This window comes from Mycetomoellerius zeteki, unplaced genomic scaffold (assembly GCF_001594055.1).
Source record: "Mycetomoellerius zeteki isolate Tzet28-1 unplaced genomic scaffold, Tzet1.0 scaffold98, whole genome shotgun sequence".
In the NCBI taxonomy this organism is placed as follows: Eukaryota; Metazoa; Arthropoda; class Insecta; order Hymenoptera; family Formicidae; genus Mycetomoellerius; species Mycetomoellerius zeteki.
In genome coordinates, this window is record NW_017258021.1 from 1764905 (window position 1) to 1784991 (window position 20087).

Sequence of the window (20087 nt, forward strand, 5' to 3'; positions counted from 1 at the left end):
TCACAGTCGAATATGAGAAGAATAATCAATTGTGATTGGTCAATTTTCTACGACTTAAGACCCTACGACCGCTACGACTTCTATTGTAGATCCCGCATAAGTGTACAGTAGAGACCCTCTAATCAGAGTCGCGACATCAGACAGCCAGTTTTGATTGGTCCGCCATTTTTCAGCAATTTCAGCCTATAATTAAATATCTATATTATAGGAATGGGCTACTAAAGAGTATGCATTACATACTCAAAAGTTTTTTATTAATATAAACTAAGAAAATAAAAATTTATGAAACGAAAAACTAAAATTTTCGTGGTTAGAATTATTTTGCGAAACATTTGGCTAAGCTATTTGTTTATATCTCGTCGAGCTACCCCAAATTAAAAAAAAAAAACCATCTTTCTACGTCAATTTATTGCCAAGAAAATGTAAGTTTAGTAAATTTTTCCATTATTTTCGGGATGACAAATATCCTAATCTGTAGTCTCGAACTTTAACGCTTAATAACTCGATTCGCAAGGCCGACCGCCGCATTTTTCTTACAGATTCTTTCGTTTTGAGTGAAAACGCGACGAATGAGTATATTTTTATTAAGCTTTTAGGAGGACACCAAGCTACTTATTTTTTAGGAGACACGTATTTAATACACAGTCGCAAGTATACTGCACACATATAAATATTCAATATGGCGATGGAATGTTGCAAGTTATTCCGTTCGACGGACATGGCAGTACACGGAACATTTTTCGTGACCAACTTTTTTGTCCATGTCCTATCTAGTTAAGTCTCCTTACTCTTACTTCATGACTCCATTACTCCACCATGCTCCCTATTAGCAAGTGTACTGTCAGTTTGTGTTGGTTGTGTGTCAAGTGTACATAAATTAAAGTAGAATGGACTTCGAAAGTCCTGACGTTGAGAAGGAATTTCCCGGATTGTACGCGTCTGAATCGGCGAGGAAAAGTAATGAAAGCGATTGTATGTAATAATTATTGTTACGTTATATTGTTTCGAACGATTAAGGTACGCGATTATTGTGCATGGGAAATAGAGAGAGGTTATGTGATCTGTCAAAATCTAATCGCAGATTACATATTTGCTTTTCTCGCTGTCATTTCACTGCCAGAGATATTTATCTTGCGTCAATTATCTTTATACTGCAGTTAGTGACGAAGGCAGCCACGACAAGCATTCCAAGAAGGAGCTTCTGGGTGGAAAGCGTAAAGACAAGAAGGACAGAAAGGACAGGGGTTATGCGACCCTAGAGGGTGAGAGTTCGCCGGACGAGGATCAGGAAACCAAGTAATATTCGTGCTGAACTCTATACGATTTCTCTATTTTATATTGCTGCTTGACATACACCTACTAATGTAATTAATGTAGCTAATGTGTAAGCGTGATTAACAGATCCTCTTGACTGAAAATTAACAAAGACATGTGAAAAAGTTACACTATTAATACTCGATAATTATAATTAATGGCCATCCATTCACCATTGTTCAATATTTCTTATTAGTACTGCACTAGTTTTCTCTTGCATCACTGATCCTGATTTTGGATTTATAAATGGAAAGCAGACTTATTTTAGATGTTTATGATTTGATATTGTTGCTTATACTAATTCTGATTTGCTCAGTGAACATTTATTTTATTATAAAAGACTTTACTACATATATACAAAATAACAATTAATCACAAATTGTTCTTAAAATAATTGTACTTTTTCGAATGTCTTATATAATATTGAGTGTAATATGTAATTTATTACACAGAAGTCCTTCAAAATCAAAAAAGACCAAAGCCTTTAAATTCCCAACTAAAAAGGAGAAGCGGGAAAAATCACGAGAGAAGGAGGCGAAAGAAAAAGATGCTGAAAAAGAGAAGGATAAAAAAAAGAAGGAAAAGGATGAGAAAGATGTAGACAAAGAAAAGCGGAAAGACAAAGATAAAGATAAATCTAAGCAAAAATTAAAGGATCGGAAAAAAGGAAAACATGAAGGTTTAGATATTAGTGGTAAGATTAAATTCGTACAAATACAATTGGTATATTTTTATTCGGTCTATCAACTTCTTAGAAATATATATATTATATTCCTCAGAGGAACAACCAATTTTTGGTGTTAGTCTTCATCTGGCAGTCGAAAGAAGCTGTTGTCACGATGGAGTTAAATTACCCTTGGTGGTACGAGATTGCATAGATTATGTGGAAGAGCATGGGATGAACGTGGAAGGCCTGTACAAAGTCCCTGGGGTGAAGTCAAAAATTCAGCACTTGAAAAAATTGTATAATAATCGAGAGCCGGTGAATATATCCGAGTTCGAACCTACGGTAGCTACGAGCTTATTGATACTCTTTCTTAGGTTTGTATATCTGCGAATTCTATCCTTCTTCTCTCACCATGTGTTTTAAGATCAAACGAAAAAGTGCGCATTGTGGTGATGTAGAGAGCTACCAGAGTCCGTGCTGGAGAATAGCGAAACGATATCGCGCTTCGAGCAAGCCGCGTCGACCAAGGATGTCGCGCAGCGGGAAGCGCAATTGGCCCAGTTGACACAGCAGTTACCTGAATGCAACAGGATTCTCTTGGCATGGGTCACGTTGCATCTGGACAATGTCACGGCAAGAGTATGTTCAAAATATTATTAATTCGATGCAAAAGGTCCGTCAGAGCTTAGATGCTTAGAGAGATCCTTTTGGAAATAAAAATTTCTCAATTTTTTTTATTACATTCTAATTTTATTGAAAATAAAAATTGATTGTGAAGTGACACAAATTTTCCAATCAATTTAATCATTATTGTCTTAAAACATATTTCAATTGATTTTCAATGAATTTTACTTCAGGAGAAAACAACAAAAATGAATGCACAAACGATCTCAATGACGTTAAGCCCGGTTCTGCAAATGAGTCACAGATTGCTATTAGCTTTATTATTCCACTGTAAAGCTCTGTTTCCAAATATACAATTGACAAAATACGTACCACCGTTATCGTCTGGTAGTACAAATCTGCCAGATTCCGTGGAGGGTATAGCCGCGGAATTATCCAAACAGGAGTCGTTACTGTCTCAAATTCATATGCAAATGAATGCCGGTTTTGTAACGAAATCTCGTGAGGAACAATTATGGGAAGTACAACGAATGATAACGCAACTGAAGGTATAGAGCTGCAAGAACGTTTTAAAAATTCATATCGTATAAAGAGCATCGACATAATAAGTTGTACTTTGCAGAGAAAATGTAAGACTGTTCAAAAATTGGAAGGTGCTACGCAAAAGAGTCTGGATGAAGAAATAAAGTCAACCGATAATATTCCAACGGAATCTACCTCGCAGAAGCCAAAAACTGCAGACGAAGATTCCGGACAGGCAATTTCTGGTGATGCTCAATCGTTAACCAATCTGACATTGATAAAAAAAGACAGCAAATTGCATAGCGCAGAAGAGACGAAAGAGAAGTGTTCTTGCTCGGCAGGTAACAGTGCGAACGCCATACAAAATGAACAAAGTGTAAATGTACAAGAGAAAGACGTGGTTGATTCCGCGGTTGAGGTTGCAGTCACACCGCAAGAACCTGAGAATGTAACGTCGAATGACAGAGCAAATGGTACATAATTAATAGCATATAATTTCTAATACATTCTTAAGCTAAGTACACATTAGTATATCATTAATTTATATATAGAGTCTGAAGAAGATGTCATAGACAAATTGCGAGAAAGGCTGATCCACGAGGAATTGTTGAACATGCAAGCGTTATTGAAATCTCGCATCAGTCAAGAGAGAAATGAGATCAAACGATTAATGGAGATGTTGACGGAGTGCAGCACAAAAGAAGAAAAGAAGAAGCCTAAAGAGAGGACATATTCTCCTAATGAAGCCGAAATGACGGCCATGATACAGCTAGTCAAAGAAAATCAGCTACTTGAGGTATGTTCCTCCATACCAGCTTTCTTGTTTTACTTCTGTACATTTATACGATTCTCTTTGCAGAAGAAGATGACGACGTTGATACGTAGTATTATCGAGGAGAAGGATGCTTGTGTGGAATTACGTGTACAACTGGCGGTGCATCAACTAATGGCCAAAACTTGACCACAGACTTCCTAGCGATCACATCAGAATCACGTCTTTACACTATAAAGATATGCTCTGACATTACGTTTTTGCACATAATGACCATATATAGTTTATAACATGTTACAATTATCACATGTATCATTAACTCGTTCGATTCTTCCGCAAAGTAATAAAATATACAAAATGCAGCCGAAATCTTTATAATGTATTTGTATAATTCAAATTCCTCATTGAACACCTAGCATATATATATATATATACAAAAGGAAGGAGAAGAGTGACATCCTTAAAATATTCAAATAAGGTAAACATAAGAGATTTTCCCTTACAGTAAAAAAAAGTAATATATTATAATAAGAATTCTATATGTATATAATATTTCATATTTCAACACGTCAGCAAAAACATTAACATATTATTATATATTAATTACAGTGATAAAATTTCAGATAGTTCGGTAAATAAAATCCATACATCGAGTCTAGAACGCACTTTACACATTCTGTCCCTTCGCATAAAAAATGAGTCACTTCAGAGAAAATAAAAATAGAGAAATAAAAGAAGAAAAGTTATTCTCACATTGAGCAGGACAGCAAGAAATTGGAATAAGACTGTTAAAACACAAGACTGCTTGAGATTAAGGCTGAAAAAAATAGAAGTTAAAAAAAAATCTTTACAGTAATAACGAAGCGCGATATTTACTACATATCACACTCTGTCATACATATCTTCTATTTGTGAGTTATATTTTGCTTACAAACTTCAAATTTGCGCATCATGTATCAATATACTCGCTGATGGATCAGTAAAACAGAAAAGGTAACTTAGGATTAAGGGAACAATTTATCGTGTTCAATGTATATTTACAATATTATCTGATAAAGGTACAGCGCTGAATATCGACCCGTATAGGTTTGCGTATAATCTTGGTAAAATGCTGCTTTGTGTATTTTATACGTAGGAAAAATTTGCACACTCGATATAGTTTCTTTCTTCGTTTTTTTTTTGTCGTAGGTTCTTTTATCCGTGCATTTGTATAAAAATCTATTAAACGTCCCTCGCGCGGCAGGACGCACGCGGAAACTGAGATTGTGCCGAGGACGTGAGTCAGATTCTCGCATTCATCAGCGAAAGAGGATCACGCAGCCTCGATAGCCTTGAAGAGTAAGAATAAGCTCTTGCGGGCTCTACAGTCGTAACGTAACGCAACACAATGCAACGCAACGCTGGGTATTCTCTCAGTATATCGTATTGTATATTGTCAAATAAGTCATTGTAATTCGGAAAAGCGACTCGAAACGTTTTATTGAGACAATTATTATCAGCTCAAGATCGTGAAATCCGACTATGGCAACGCAATATTGTACCGCGTCGTGGAAAAAATTATGTCTTTACAGGTACATCTTATATTCAATGCGATACTTTTTTCTTTCCCTTTTTTTTTCTTTCGTTCGCAGAGAACGAGATCGAGCGACAGATAATACAATAATGTACTCTTACGGCGTCACTATCACAGTGTAATACAACAACTCGCTAAGAATAATACGCGGTACCTACGAGCAGTGAGGGTAGTTTCACTACCATAATCACGAAACTGTATCAGTGTCAGTTTCGCTTAACGATCTGCAATTATAGAAAATATTATATGTGTAACTTTCTCACACAGTCATTACAAAGAGACAGCTGAATTGGATTTTGACGTTCTAATATCGTTTGATTGTTTTACTAATTGTAGAGCACCGAATAAACTTTAGGTGGGATATGATCCTGAGGATGCGGTATTTAAAAAGCCTCTACTGTACCTCTGTTCCAAAAAAGATTACTGTTAAAAAAGCATTGGTAAATTATAGCATAAGTATACATATACTAAATTCAAAGAGAATATCTTATTGCCTGTTCGCAGATGGGCACGTAGATTTTTTTTTACGAAGCCTATAAAATAATTTACAAAATGTTATAAAAGATGTGTAATATATATATACGTATAAAAAAAATAAAGGAATGTTTCCTCTCTTTCTTTCTCTCTTTCTCTTCTATGGCCAATAAATTTTGCAACGATATTTACAACAAAAGAGGATGATTAAAAACATTTCGATATAAGATATCTTAGCGACATCCTATATCTTATCGATATTTTATCTTGTCCATTTTGCAATTGTTTGATTTCTCGATTATCCCAGTTTTATTTTGTTATAAAATATATCAAGTATTTTTCATATTTATCTGTCGATGAAAATTTGAACATTTTGATAGTTATGATTCAATAAATATTAATCAATATAGAAGTTCGTAATATAGGATACAATTGAGACAATGCTGTTAGACAGACAATTGCTCAAAATGCGCGATTTGCTTTATATATAATCGTTTTTATATAGTAAAATTAACGAATATTACTTAACGTCTCGTAATATCTATTTCGTTCATCTATCTTTCTGAAGTAATGTCAATAATAACATAATATAATAACTATATATTCTTAAGTGAATCTTTGTATGATAAATTTAATGATATCCTCATTTACATCGTTCACATTATTCATAACTCACTGGATAATATAGCTTCATAATAGCTCTTTTATTTGAATAAATTTTAAGTAATGAGTGTATCGCGATTTGCGTCTCTCTCTCTCTCTCTCATCTCTCTCTCTCTCTCTCTCTCTCTCTCTCTCTCTCTCTCTCTCTCCTACAAGAATTTGTAATGTTTGCAAATGGTTTTTTTTAAGCTGCACGTTTGTGTGCAAAACATTCTTAAACGAATGAAAATCCACGATTTATTTAAAATAAGAATATGTCATTGTAAATAAAAATAATGTTATTGGCTTCCTATCCTCTAAAATGTATACATATAATGTTGAAAACTTTATTGACAAAATGATAAATGTGAAGAACCGATACTTGTGAATACCATTAGATTCTGTTAAAAACTGCTATAATATTTCACATAAACTCCATTTTTCTGTAAAATTCTGTGAAATTATTGTATTAAATTAAGAAAGAAAAGTGTTTTAATAAATCTTTTACAAACGAGTGTTTTATTTTAAATTATCGTTTGTAAGATTCTAAAAAATTTATTTGTGGGAAAGTCATCAATGCTTGAGACAATAAAAATATGAAGAAAAACCGACTCAGATATACGACATCATGTTTACATTATTTTAAATGCAAAAAACAACACAATACGAAATTAATCTCTATATAAAAGATCTTATCTCTATTAAAATGACTTTTAGAAACAAATGAATACATAACAAAAACATATATATATATATCTAAAGTAAAAAATTATTGAATTTTTATTTTTTTATGTACTTCGGTAAAGATTGTAAAAGTATATTTTGATTGAAAAATATGGAGACGATTTGTTTCAAAAAATAATATATATTTGTTGTATGCTCATAAAACATCGTATAATAGCCAATTTTGGATAATAATTATGTGCATAAAAATGTTTAAATTTGATCGTTTCACGGGAGATTAAGAAAATTCGAGTATAAAGGTAATAAAAAAAAAGAAATTTTATCTTTTTTTATTAAACTACGTTGGAGGTAAAAATATTAAAGTGTCCAAAATTTTTCTAAAGACCATGTAAAGAAGAAAATAACTGTAAATTTTATTTCCTTTCAATGTTACTACATGAAAATGAAAATCAATATAAATATAATTTGAGCGGATAAAAAGACAGTTTCGAAGAATAGGAAGCCAAGCTGTAATATTTATGTAAAATAGTAATATTTATTATCTTTATACTCATCTAATGCCACAATTTTAATTTCACCATTAATTTAGAGTTTCACTCGCACACACATTCAAGCATTTGGCAGGCAAGAACCTAGAAGAATCTATTTCAGAGAGAGCAGTATTACTACGAAGTCATCATATCATTGACTGAATTTGATATATTAGGTCCTTTTAGGGCATCATTTATGTCTCTTCTAAACATTGATAAATTTTGTGTAAACCTGCGAGAAAACAAACATCATAATGTTTATGAAACGCTTAGGACATATAATAGGATACATATTATAGTTGCTGCTTTTTTACCTATCTCTATTTTTTGTGAGTAAATTTCTTTCAATCCCATTCATTAAATTTTCAAACCATTGGGCCATCGCTGCTTGCTTATCAACTGGTTGACTTCTAATAATATTTTCCCTTAATTGATTGAAATACTGTAAGAATAGATAAACAAGACGTTATATATGTATCTTTTTATTATGTATCCAATTATATATATATATATATATACATATATATATACATACACACACGGTGTCCCGTATGTCCCGGAACGGTGAAATATTTCGAAAACTAAGCATTTCCGAAAGAAATGTTTCCTACAAAAGTAGGAAACATTACTTGTAGAGTATTAAATGATCTATTTACTGATCTGATCAGTTTGACCTTGGGTGGCGTCGCCAAGGTCAGATCAAAGTCAAATAGATCTTTTAAAATAGAACATTCTATTTTTGATTTCAGAATCTAACAGCCGATTCTAACTGTCCGAAACATATGAGACACCCTGTATATATAATTGCGTGTATATACATAATGAAAAGAAAATTAAGACGGAAAAAAACACTAAAAAATAAAATATTATAGGAATTATTACATTGCATTATAAAGAAACCATCATTGTAAACTTACGTCTTCATTTAATAATATGAGACCTAGTAAAGGACGAGACATGCTCCATTGATTTCTACAATCTTCAAACATTATCACATTTAAAACAGTACTTAAAATTTGTTGAAGTATTTCAGGATGCTGTTTTAAAACTTGTAAAAATAATTCTCCTCCTCCAGGAACAACTGCATTTTTCCTTCCTGGATATCCTGAAAACATATGCATATAATATTAGTACTATATATTTTTTATAATTTCTTGCATTAACCCTTAATCAGGCAAGGACGGTCTCAAAAGCCCAAAGGGCATTATTTTTGCGATACTTTTTTCTTTTTCAAATATTTTGTGATGTTAAATTTTTGGGTATCAATCATATAATTTTTTCTTTAGAATGGAAACTGGAAAGTGAAAATTTATAGGTATATATGTACATATGTATATATACACGTAAGCATAAATAATTTTCATTTTTACATTTCCACTCTAGGAAAAAGTTACATGATTGACCCCATGATTGAACGAATTTTGCCGAACTTTCCGATTAGATAATGCTTTTTGTCCAATTAAGGATTAATACAGTTTCGTAGAAGACACGCTATATATTTTATTAATAATTGTTAAATTAATGTACCTTTTTGATAAAGTTGTTTAAACAAATATGTCACAATATGATCAAGAGTTGCACAGCAACCAGTACAAACCATAGTATCTGAAATCAGAAAATTTTATTTTTACTTCAGTTTTTATTGTCAAAAAGAAGTGAATACATGTATATCCTTAAAATCTCAGCACAATGAAAAATACGTGCAACCAAAATACCAGCATTGCGAACTTATTAAAAAAACTTACCTGCTTCTCTGTATATTTAATACTTTGTAATTTAATAAACACAAATATTAATAAAAATTATTACAGAAAATTAAGTAAAAGAAATTTTAAAGATATTCTACATAATTATATAATTATAATATAAATATATTATTCTATACAAAATCATAATTATCGTTATTAACTTAAAAATGTTGCTAACCGCATAGAATCTAAAAAATTTGATTTTTTTTATTTCATATATCCATTTATAAATATTATAAAAATTTTAATACACACACACACGCATACAAAATAATAATACATGCAACTCTGCAATTAGTACATTAGTTATTATATAAAACATACATAATCTTTAACTCAATGTTAATGTATTTAGTAATATATCAGCTGTGCGGCTGATTATCTATGTCAGACCCATTATTCAATTTCGTTGTAATAGAAACAGAAAATTGCATAACACTCATAGAACATATTGTAGAGAATAAAAGCTATATGATTCTTGCGTATTGCACTTTATCATGTTTAGGGTCGAGGCTCCACGCACTCCAATCCTCTTATAGCCAATGTTATCCATAAAGTGTTCTCAGTGATTTTCTTCATTGTGCATATTAAAGTACTTGAAATATGCGTCTGTTCCTTGCATTTCGAACTGTCGCAGTGACTAATTCTATAGGCAAATTTACATTCCAAGCAGTAATGCAAAAAAGCAAATATTATAAAGTCAATATAAAATTCTAATGTATAAAAAAAATTAATGTTATAATCTTAAGTGATTATGCTCGCAACAGTGAAACAAATGTTTATGATTTAGGAAATATGTTCAAAGACTAATTCAAAGGAAAATTTATAATAACTTTTTAGTCCTGTATGCACTTATAACATATTCTGTTGAATAAATTCTTTTTGAATTTACTCTTTCAATATAACTTTACAAATAAATTATTAATGTATGTTTAATTCTGCTCATGATACATGTTAAATATCTTTAATTATCTTCCATTTTTTGCAAACTATAAAAAAATTTTTCTAAAAACATTAACCGAGAAAAAGATCTTTTTTAACTTATAGATATTCGTCTAAGTGTTAAAATGATTTCAATTTCAAGATATGGCATTGAGGATATAGAGAGTAGTAGCAAGATAGAATCAGCCGCACAGACCTGTATAGAAGTCTTTTTGCGCACCTAGTGCTGTAAGGCCTTCGCTGATACTGGAAAGGATGTACAGAAAAACCCTAGGTTCCAAAGTAGATAAAAAGACCATGTGATCTTGCGCCAGACATTCGAGTAACAAATAATATGTTGCTGACAGTTTTGGATAATGCTGTGAAAAACAATGTATAAAAGTAACAATATAAGATAAATATTTTTATCATTATGTAGTAATTCATCAATACTGCTGATACAATTTGATTATTAAAAAAAGCAAATTATTTAAATAATAAAAAATAAATCAAATATTGTGACTAATGTACATACTTACCAAGAGATCACTTTGTGGAATACTAAGGAGTAATTTAACAAATGTATTAAGAGCATTGTCCAACGCCTCGTCACCATATAACCTAAACACTCCAAAGTTTACGTAACTTCCGCACAAGGCTGCCTTTAACATACTGAAGCATATACTTATTCCTTTGAGTTTTAAAGGATAAATCTGATCCTTAGGTACTTCAACGTTTAATATGTGATTGCCGTAGCTACATATTATTTTGCTGGCCTCTCGGAACAACAGTATCCCATTTGGAGACGATGCGTCAAACTGTAATCGTTGACTCCTATTTTGTACTAACTCAGCAAATAACTTCAGGACGGGCGTTGTCACCTGCGGTTCGTGATGCCACAACTCCACAGCATGTAATAAAATCGGTGTATAATTCGGATATCTAAATTCAGAGAAAACATCGACAGTAAAGGAAAATAATTGCTTTTTGATATTCACAAATGATTAATAATAAATATTTGTATACTTTTGTATCTTATATATACGTACATCCAATCAAAAAGCATCATATAGGATGTCTTGGTGTTGAATGCATAAGCTAAGCCTCTAAGGTCTCGCGCTAAACCAATCAATGCTTTCTTTGCTTCCTCTGCTGCAAAGAGAGGTGTATCTGCAGCACCCATTAATTGACCAAGGCTCTCTAATGCACCTGAAATTATATATAAAAGCTTAAGTGTCACACATGTTTAAAAAAAAATTAATTAAATTTTCTTACCTGTAAGAGGTAACATAAAGGTATGAAACCTTTCCTCGTCCTCACCTAAGTCTACCATCAATAATCTACCAAGAGATGTGTAAAACATTGATCTACAGCGCATTTCTGTCACGGCAACATTGTTTCCCAAAAATGGAAAGTGTTCTCGCTACATCAATAGGAAAAAGTCTAATTACCTTTTAATTTAATTATTGTAGAAAGGTTGAAGTTACAACTCATTATTTATATGAAATCTTAAGCAGTAAGATATCAGTATGTGGTACCGTATGATTGTTGAGCATAAATTGTACTTCCTCTAATTTGACGAGTTTACGAACACAACTATAACCCACTGATAAATCATTTAAAAGTTGTAGCGTCTTGGAAATAATTTGTTCGCTCCTACCCCAGTACTTCAAATTCGTTATTCTATAAATTATAATTCAGCATTAATTCGGAGCATAGGAAATTTCGTAAGTGTTATACAAATCCACTTACATCTTTCGAATAAAAATGCTGAGTACCATCGCCTCATCGTTAAGACCCAACACATCAGACAACCTCCTATATACTTTAGAATTCTTTTGAACTTGATCACCAACATAGATTTTTCGAAATTGCTCAAAAAAGCTCAACATCGCTAATTCCAATTTCTCACAGCCCCCTTGCGCGAGTCTTGAATCAGTTAGATTCATCAACTGAAGCACTCTGCAAACCAGTTCTCCATCCATAGCGTCAAATTCCTCGTTGCTATTAAATGCAACTCTTCCGCCGATAACACCACCTATGAAAGATGATGAGAAAATTATGTAGTATTGTTAATTAATATAATATTTTAATTATAAAAAATTAATACAATACTAATTAATGTAATATTGTTAGTTATGCCTTAATATATTCTAATGCAGAAAAACGCATTAATATATTCCATTTACCTATGATATATACAAGCCATGTGAGTTGTCCCTCTTGAATTGCAATATCAATCTGTTGCGTTGGCGATACCGTTTGTGTCATTAGCTCCTGGTATGTTCTTGCAGCTTGATCGAACAGTTGGACTAGTAAAGTGCATGTTTTTTGATACTCGCACCTACCGATAACTGATATTTGTTCTAATTGATGATGAACCACTCCTAGATCGTCCAATGGATCCTCCAAGCGTTCTCTGACCACTACTGCTACCGACTCAAGTCTCGACGTAATGTACGCGTTTGTAACTTCCGGTGTATACGTATTCAATAAATGTGGATCACCAGCTTTTACATATGGCATTGAAGATACCATTCTTTGCCACAGAGTCAAAAGATAATGCAAACTGTTTGGCGCAAATTGCCACATTTGTAAGCTTTGCACCGTAAACTTTGCGATCAGTTGTATTGCTTCGGGATAATCCTCTACCAAAACCAACTCGCCAAGTTGGAAATTGCTCTTCAGTCGAGATAATAATCTACAAAACTCGTGATAGTTTCCTGGATCACTAAGACCTTGAGGATTTTGTAGTATATGCTTAATACCATTGACTAAGTGTGTCAGAAATTTTGCCCTTTCAGTATTGGAGAATAAACTTCGTCTAACCGACGCTATTTGAACCAGGCATGAGAGTGCCAAACATGATAACGTATTAGGTAGACTGTGATATAGATCAAAAAACAATTTCAACGAAGTAAAATCCAGAAACGCAGGTCTCCAGCTTGTCGGGATTTGTACTGTGTTAAGATCATCCGAACTTTCATCGGTTGACGTACCAATAAAGTCAAATGTCAAACAATTTTGTGCAAGCTTTAACAATTGTCTTATCAAACCATGCTGCAGAAAACAGATATACAGAAGATGCATTAATTTATAGAGCTCGAATAATCATTAATTGTATGTAATTACTGTACTATACCTGCGCTTCGTCGTTGAAATTTAAATTTTTACAATTCTCGCGAGCAGTGCTTAGTAAGGTACACGATAACCTAAATATTTCAAATAGTTGTGTGTCTCTAAAGCTACTCGCTATTCTTCTATGCTTTGTCAGAGATCTGTTCGCATCGGCTTCCGATATTTGATTCATTTCACACGTCAATTGAGAAAGCAACTGTACTCCTATCATACAATGCTCCACTGACCCCTTTAATTGTTACAATAAAACATTATGAATCACAAAATAATGTATGCGCATAGAGAAATGCAACGTGTAAGGAACATTGAATTTAATAAGTTGTCAAATAAAGTATGTCGAACCTGAAGAAACTTGGCTACATCGCTAACTACATTCCTGAAGACAAATTCCTCTTTATCGGAATCAAACCACCCAAGCTTTGATATCCTTGCAAATAATGTAACCAAAGCCTGTATCACAAAATTCGGTAACTTTGGTTGTGTTGCTAAGTAGTTGAGTACGTAATTTCCTGCAAACATATTAAACAAATTGAAACACCCGATCTCGCCTCTTTAAATCTCGAGAGATACATTTCTTTTTTTGTCTCACATAGCAAAACAGAATCGACTATCACTTACGTATATCAAGCCTCTGTTGTAAGCTGAGTGTTGTCGTAAGTTGTCCCTGTGCCGAACGTGACACCAGCTTCGTCAAGGTGGTAGCGGCCAGTAATTGAGCGTACGCAGAGTCTCCACGATCCAGCAGAAGCTGGCACTTCGTAAGTGTATCTGGTGCATTCTGGAAAGCGACCAGGGCCTTCTCCGCCTCTGCGCGATGTGCTGAATCCTGAGACTCGTACAATTGCTTGCATAGCAACTCCAGCTGCCGTACTTCCTGTATGTGATCCATTCTTAGTCACACTGTTTAAAGCCGTCTCTTAAGACTTCCATTTAGGTACAAGTCTAAAAAAAGTTTCAGTAACAATATATCCACTTTTTACGGTGCCACGTGAATCTTTATTGGTGACTTGTTATTGTCCAAGACATTTACAATTTTACAATACAGTTGCATTACGGCCGAATTACAGTTTGACTCTATATATAAACTTACTTAGATGGAGATAAAAGAGAAACCTGAAGACAGTTTCGTTTCTTTTGTATACAGGGTAGCGCATAAAATATTGGGTTATTTAACTCGAAGTAAGTGAATTCGTCACTTGCATTGATACTTACTACATTAATGTATACTGAAAGCTACTATATAGGTACATGAAATTAGCAAAATATAGAAGCATATAAATATTTTAAACGATTAAATACCCTATGACAGTGACTGCGTTCAGCAGAAAAAGCAGCTTTGCAACTGTTGTAAAATTCTTTAATATGATTGGTCTTGTCTTAGTTCCTCATTGGATCTAAATGTATAAACCAATATCATATTCAAAAATTTTACAACAGTTGCAAAGCTGCTTTCTCTGCTGAACGCAGCTATTGTCACGTTATTTAACAGAATATATATACATTATTTCATTGTCAAAGTTGATTATATTATGTATACATTATATTTGAATATTTGATATTAAATAGTTCTTAATATGCGATCCAGTGTAGTACAAGTGATCGAATTTATCACATAAAAGATCATAAGATTTCAAGATTATATCATCGTCGAAGTATTGATAACACTTTTTTTTAAGCTACATTATACACATCTGCACGTTGGAATTAAATATTTAAAAAATTCCAATTACATACATATTCCGTACTGTCTAAATTCTTTTAAGTGGAATCTCACTCTAAAGAGTAAAAGTTGAGTCTTAAAAAGAGTAACTTCAAGAGATTTTACTCTTCAGAATGAGGTTCCATTCTAAAAGTTTTAGAGAGCATTACATCAATAATAAACATAAAAAAGACAAACGTTATGATGTTTCATATGCACCACCCTGCGATAAACAATAAATTCTACCCAATTCGTTGAAATTAGCATAATGTTTTATTAAACACTTTACAAACACATTTTTCGAGTTGCATAAAGTAAACAAGAAACATATTTTATGGAATCGACTAATTAGAACAAAAATTGTCTGAGATAATCAGTATATATGCAAATTTTAAACAAATATACCAAAAAGACGAAGGAACGATAAGATAAACAGCTCAAGGAGAATCACACGTGTTTAAATAGCGCAACTTATAAATTATAAGATATTTACATGTTTTACACACATACACATGTACACATGTGCGATAATGGAGTAGAAAAAAAAATAGAGATTGAGATCTCTGTTTCGCGGAAGAACGTTCGTCGCGTCTATTTTGCCGATAGAATTGCGCACGAGATATTGTCGTTGGACGAGATACTACAACAGTGTTCCAGAAATGTGCCAGCTGACGCGCGGGATTCTACGCGGGATTTCGCGGGCCGCGACAGGTTGTAAATAAATGCGCATTATGATGGAAATTGAGAATTCGATTTAGCGGCCGAGTGTAGCCAGGTATCGTTCTTGCTGGACGAACGCTCCCGCAAGCTCCGCGGCTTCCGTTACGCGGGTGTATCCCCCGGCGCGGTGGCGGCGGCGTACGAACAACGTACGCGAAGATAAACAACGTCGACGACGACGCAGTCGCACCCCAAAACGCAGCGGAGTCACCGCACTTATTTTTTTTCTCATTTACATCGCGCCGTGCGAGCTTTCACGTGACGCTCGTCGTACGAGGAATCGTAACCGGAACGCGCCGTCCACCAACCGCGAGGTCAGCAATTTGCACTCGGCGGCTTCACCGATTCCGGTGAATCACACAGCACACTGTAGATCAGATGATTTTTCTGATCGGCCGTTAATTATCCGTTGAATCAGCCGGTGTTCGCATTCACAAGAAACTCTCTCAGCTTGACAAGCGTGGCGAGACGGAGAAGGACCAAACGATGTGGCGCATCGGCGCGCGATCGGTGAGCGATCAGTAGGCGATCGAAGCGACGGCGATTGGACTGAAGTTCGCGTCGTTCGGTATCGGTATTTTTTGTCACAGCGCGAGGGAAACGGCACTCCTCCTTGGAACAAGGAGATCCTCTCCCGGCGTGGCTCTCCCCGCGAGAAATGCGGCGAATGCGCGCGGACGCGCCGCACACTCGCGAACGTATCCACGCACGCATGCACGCACGCACGAGCGGCAAGAGTGTGGGTTGGACGACGCACGCGGAAATCCGGCGCGGATTCCGCCGGCGGGTCGCGGCCGCTTAAGCGACGCCCGCTCTGTATCGCGGTTAATAGCGTTGCGTCACGCGCGGGATGAGACGTGTTTATTCTCGTCACGGCGACTCACCTGTTCATCCGCCATTTTTCGCCAGCCTCGTATTATCTACAGTGAAGCTAGGATCACATGCCAGCCTCCGTCTGCGCCCGCCGCCGGCGCATGTTTACATCGACGTTCTACGTTTTGCACGCACCCTGCGCCTGCCCTATGTGGGTGCACAAATGCGCGCCATCTTTGTTTTACTGGGCGCATTATACACACATGAAAATGCGCCCTACGGGTGGATGATTTCCTTTTTAAATTTTTCAAAAAGTGAGACGAGATCTCCTTTGATATTTTTACATATGGACCGCATATTACGAATACAACCGAACTTTTTACTGGACATTATAATTTGACTGAATTTTCCGATAATTTATGTAAGATTGTTTGTTGTTTTACATTGAAAATGACTCGATCGGTGTCGAAACGTTTGTATGTATGTGTATGAAAGTTTATTAAATATTCTTTATGTTATAACTGGCTCGTAGCCCTTCTTTTAACTATTGATTTATTCTGATTGAGCCATATTGATAATTATTTAAAATTTTTCAGTTTTTCGGCGACTAAAGAAATTCAATTCATTTAAGGTCATGGCGCACACAAAATCTGTTTAAAATGTAAATGCAATAAACGTTCGATTAAAACCCATTTATATACTATAAAAAATATCACTTTCGGACTACTTAGTAACTATAAAACTTTTTGGACAGCCGATACTTGAACTATCTTTTCTTTTGTAGTTTGGAATATCAACTTTAAAATATTGAAACATATTTTTCCTTTAAACATTTTTCTTTCACAGTTTTGCTATATGAAAAAGTGCATTTTTCTCATTTTATTGACTATAATTAGTTATAACGTTTATATACAATTTTATAAATATTTTTAAAGATGTCAAAGCATATGTAAGTCATTTAATAATTTTTATATACTTGTAAAAGTGATGAAAATTAACTGAGAACATGAAAGACCTATCGTATGTAGTAAAGTGCTAAAAATCATCATGTATACTAGAGGTTAATAAAATAATAAATCTAATTGTAAGTACTTAAGTCTTTTAGTTATTATTTTATGATATACAAGATGTCTCACAATTATCGCATTTCCTTTTAAGGTAATATTCTTGAGGTAATTTTGAGACGAAAATCCTAATATGAAAATGTTGAGACAATAATTTTTTTAATTATAAGTTAACTTTAAATGCTTATAAGTCATAAACCATTTTACTTTCATAGCCTCTATTATTATTTCTGGATTCTTTTGAACATTCTAAGACGAAAATCCTAATACGAAAATATCGAGGCTATAATAGTTTTCGAATTACACATTATCTTTAATTATAATTCAAAAACTATAGTCTCGACATTTTTGTATTAGGATTTTCGTCTCAAAATTACCTCAAGAATACATATTTCTTAAGAGGAAATGCGGTAGCTGTGAAATATCCTGTATATATGTTATATTGGAGTCCACAGTATTTAAAAAACTAAACAATTTAATACATTTGACTTATTTTCACTTATTGTTGTACTCAACTATAGAATTTCATAACATGGTTAAATATATGTACGTCATTGTATGCAGAAGGATAAGATAATAATGGATTTTATAAAAAATCCTCTATATTCTTGTGTAGGTATTATATTTCGAATATAGCTTTTGCACAGCCTTTGTATCCTCTCTAGTCAATTATTCTCATACACGAAGATTCATGTCGATATTAACAATAAAGCATCACAATATCTTCTTAAAAGTATTTTTACTGGTATTTTCGACAATCGCAAACGCTCATATTGCGATCTGATCGCAGTGCGTGTCACGATGTTCTTATAAAGTATAAATTCACGTAATTTCTTAACTATTACGTCCGATATTTTATATCTCCAAATATTTGGCTCTATTTTACACTCTTTATATTGTATTTCTTGCTCGAGTTTTTCGAAGATTAATTCGATGGATATATATTTTTGTAGAAGATGCAGCAGACGTTTTTTTCAACACTCTTAAGATCTTTCAGATTCCAATAAAAAAAAAACCAGAAGTAGGAGAATATTTCCGTATTCTAATTAGGAATACAGGAAGACACGGTATAAGCAATCATATCTTTTGATAATACCTACATACGCATTATCAGTTGATAGCGGAAAAATGATGAAGAACATTCTGTGTTCATATAATGCAAGAGTATGTTAATGTCTGACTACTATCACTATTATTTTGTCTATTTATTGAAACAAGTCGTAAACACAAGAATCTACATATGCCGTATTCGTACTCCACAAAATTATGCTTGTCTTATGCATTGATATATACATAATATGTATATATGCACACATATATATATATACATATATGTATATACTTCAAAATTATACAAATTCCCATCCAATTGTACTAATTTTTCAAGTTCCTAGATTTATATCTAGTTTGTAGGCAACTCCTTATTTCTCTTGTTTTCTTTTTATAGAAACATTAGTGATACGAACGAATTGAGTACAAATATACGTTGTATCTGTATATATTTCAGTTTTTCCCTTTAGTTATGCGTTACAAGAGTAAACAAATTTTGTGTATTTTAAATGTAAATTTAGTATTGCCTTCCACGCGCATTAATATGTAAATTCATTTTGTGTACATAGTTCGTATAAAATTTTGAGATGAACGTCACGAAATTATACATCGAAATCAAAATGTAAACTTCCTTCTATAATCTTATTATAGGATTGAAACACTCAAATCATTGTAATATTACAGCTTGAAATATGTATTATTTTCTGTGACAATTTGTTCTGTATAACTCATATTTATTGACAGACAGTTCGTAAGCGATTATATTACGTGGCATTTTCTACTGACCATAATTAACGCATATTTGAAAAACATAATTCGGTATTTCACTTCTTTTTTTCTCTTTCTCTCTCTCTCTCTCTTTACTAGTATCTTACTTTCATATAGTTATACTAACACTGTGTAGCACTATTTAATATCAAATATCCAAAGACGTTTTGCTAACGTCTTTACTAACGCTCAAAGTATTGTGTATATTATAAAACTTTAGTTGCATCTTATGCATATAATATATTGCATATGTACATATACATATATATGTATATTAGTAAATTGCTGTTCACAAAGCATCAATTGCTTTATAATATCACAATCATTTGGGCATGATGACGTCATTTAAACTACATATGTTATA

The 20087-nt window shown here is 33.4% G+C and overlaps 2 protein-coding genes across 6 annotated transcripts in view; one reads left to right on the forward strand and one right to left on the reverse strand.

Moving 5' to 3' along the window:
* Ranbp16 (Ran-binding protein 16) overlaps positions 1 to 17209 on the reverse strand; it is a 28494-nt gene extending 11285 nt beyond the window's left edge. Inside the window, exons 1-15 of one of the 5 annotated variants that reach the window (XM_018460880.1) lie at positions 16913 to 17209; positions 14228 to 14551; positions 13952 to 14118; positions 13614 to 13838; positions 12661 to 13531; positions 12224 to 12509; positions 12010 to 12154; positions 11747 to 11894; positions 11521 to 11680; positions 11011 to 11413; positions 10713 to 10851; positions 9330 to 9407; positions 8720 to 8907; positions 8117 to 8244; positions 7938 to 8034 (exon numbers count right to left, since the gene is read on the reverse strand). In XM_018460880.1, coding sequence (XP_018316382.1) covers positions 7938 to 8034; positions 8117 to 8244; positions 8720 to 8907; positions 9330 to 9407; positions 10713 to 10851; positions 11011 to 11413; positions 11521 to 11680; positions 11747 to 11894; positions 12010 to 12154; positions 12224 to 12509; positions 12661 to 13531; positions 13614 to 13838; positions 13952 to 14118; positions 14228 to 14498 — 3306 coding nt within the window. In that variant the 5' untranslated portion in view covers positions 14499 to 14551; positions 16913 to 17209. Of the gene's footprint in view, positions 1 to 7745; positions 8035 to 8116; positions 8245 to 8719; positions 8908 to 9329; positions 9408 to 10103; positions 10197 to 10688; positions 10852 to 11010; positions 11414 to 11520; positions 11681 to 11746; positions 11895 to 12009; positions 12155 to 12223; positions 12510 to 12660; positions 13532 to 13613; positions 13839 to 13951; positions 14119 to 14227; positions 14868 to 15801 lie in introns of those variants that run through there. The other 4 variants (XM_018460881.1, XR_001936991.1, XM_018460879.1 and 1 more) reach the window with 4 other exon arrangements.
* Positions 801 to 4262, forward strand: Rlip (Ral interacting protein). The gene is made up of 9 exons (XM_018460884.1): positions 801 to 972; positions 1158 to 1296; positions 1767 to 2008; positions 2094 to 2355; positions 2440 to 2620; positions 2839 to 3153; positions 3228 to 3600; positions 3679 to 3923; positions 3987 to 4262. Exons 1-9 carry the CDS (start codon positions 888 to 890, stop codon positions 4086 to 4088), a joined length of 1944 nt encoding a protein of 647 aa, XP_018316386.1. The 5' UTR covers positions 801 to 887; the 3' UTR covers positions 4089 to 4262.
* Positions 17210 to 20087: the final 2878 nt, after the last annotated feature.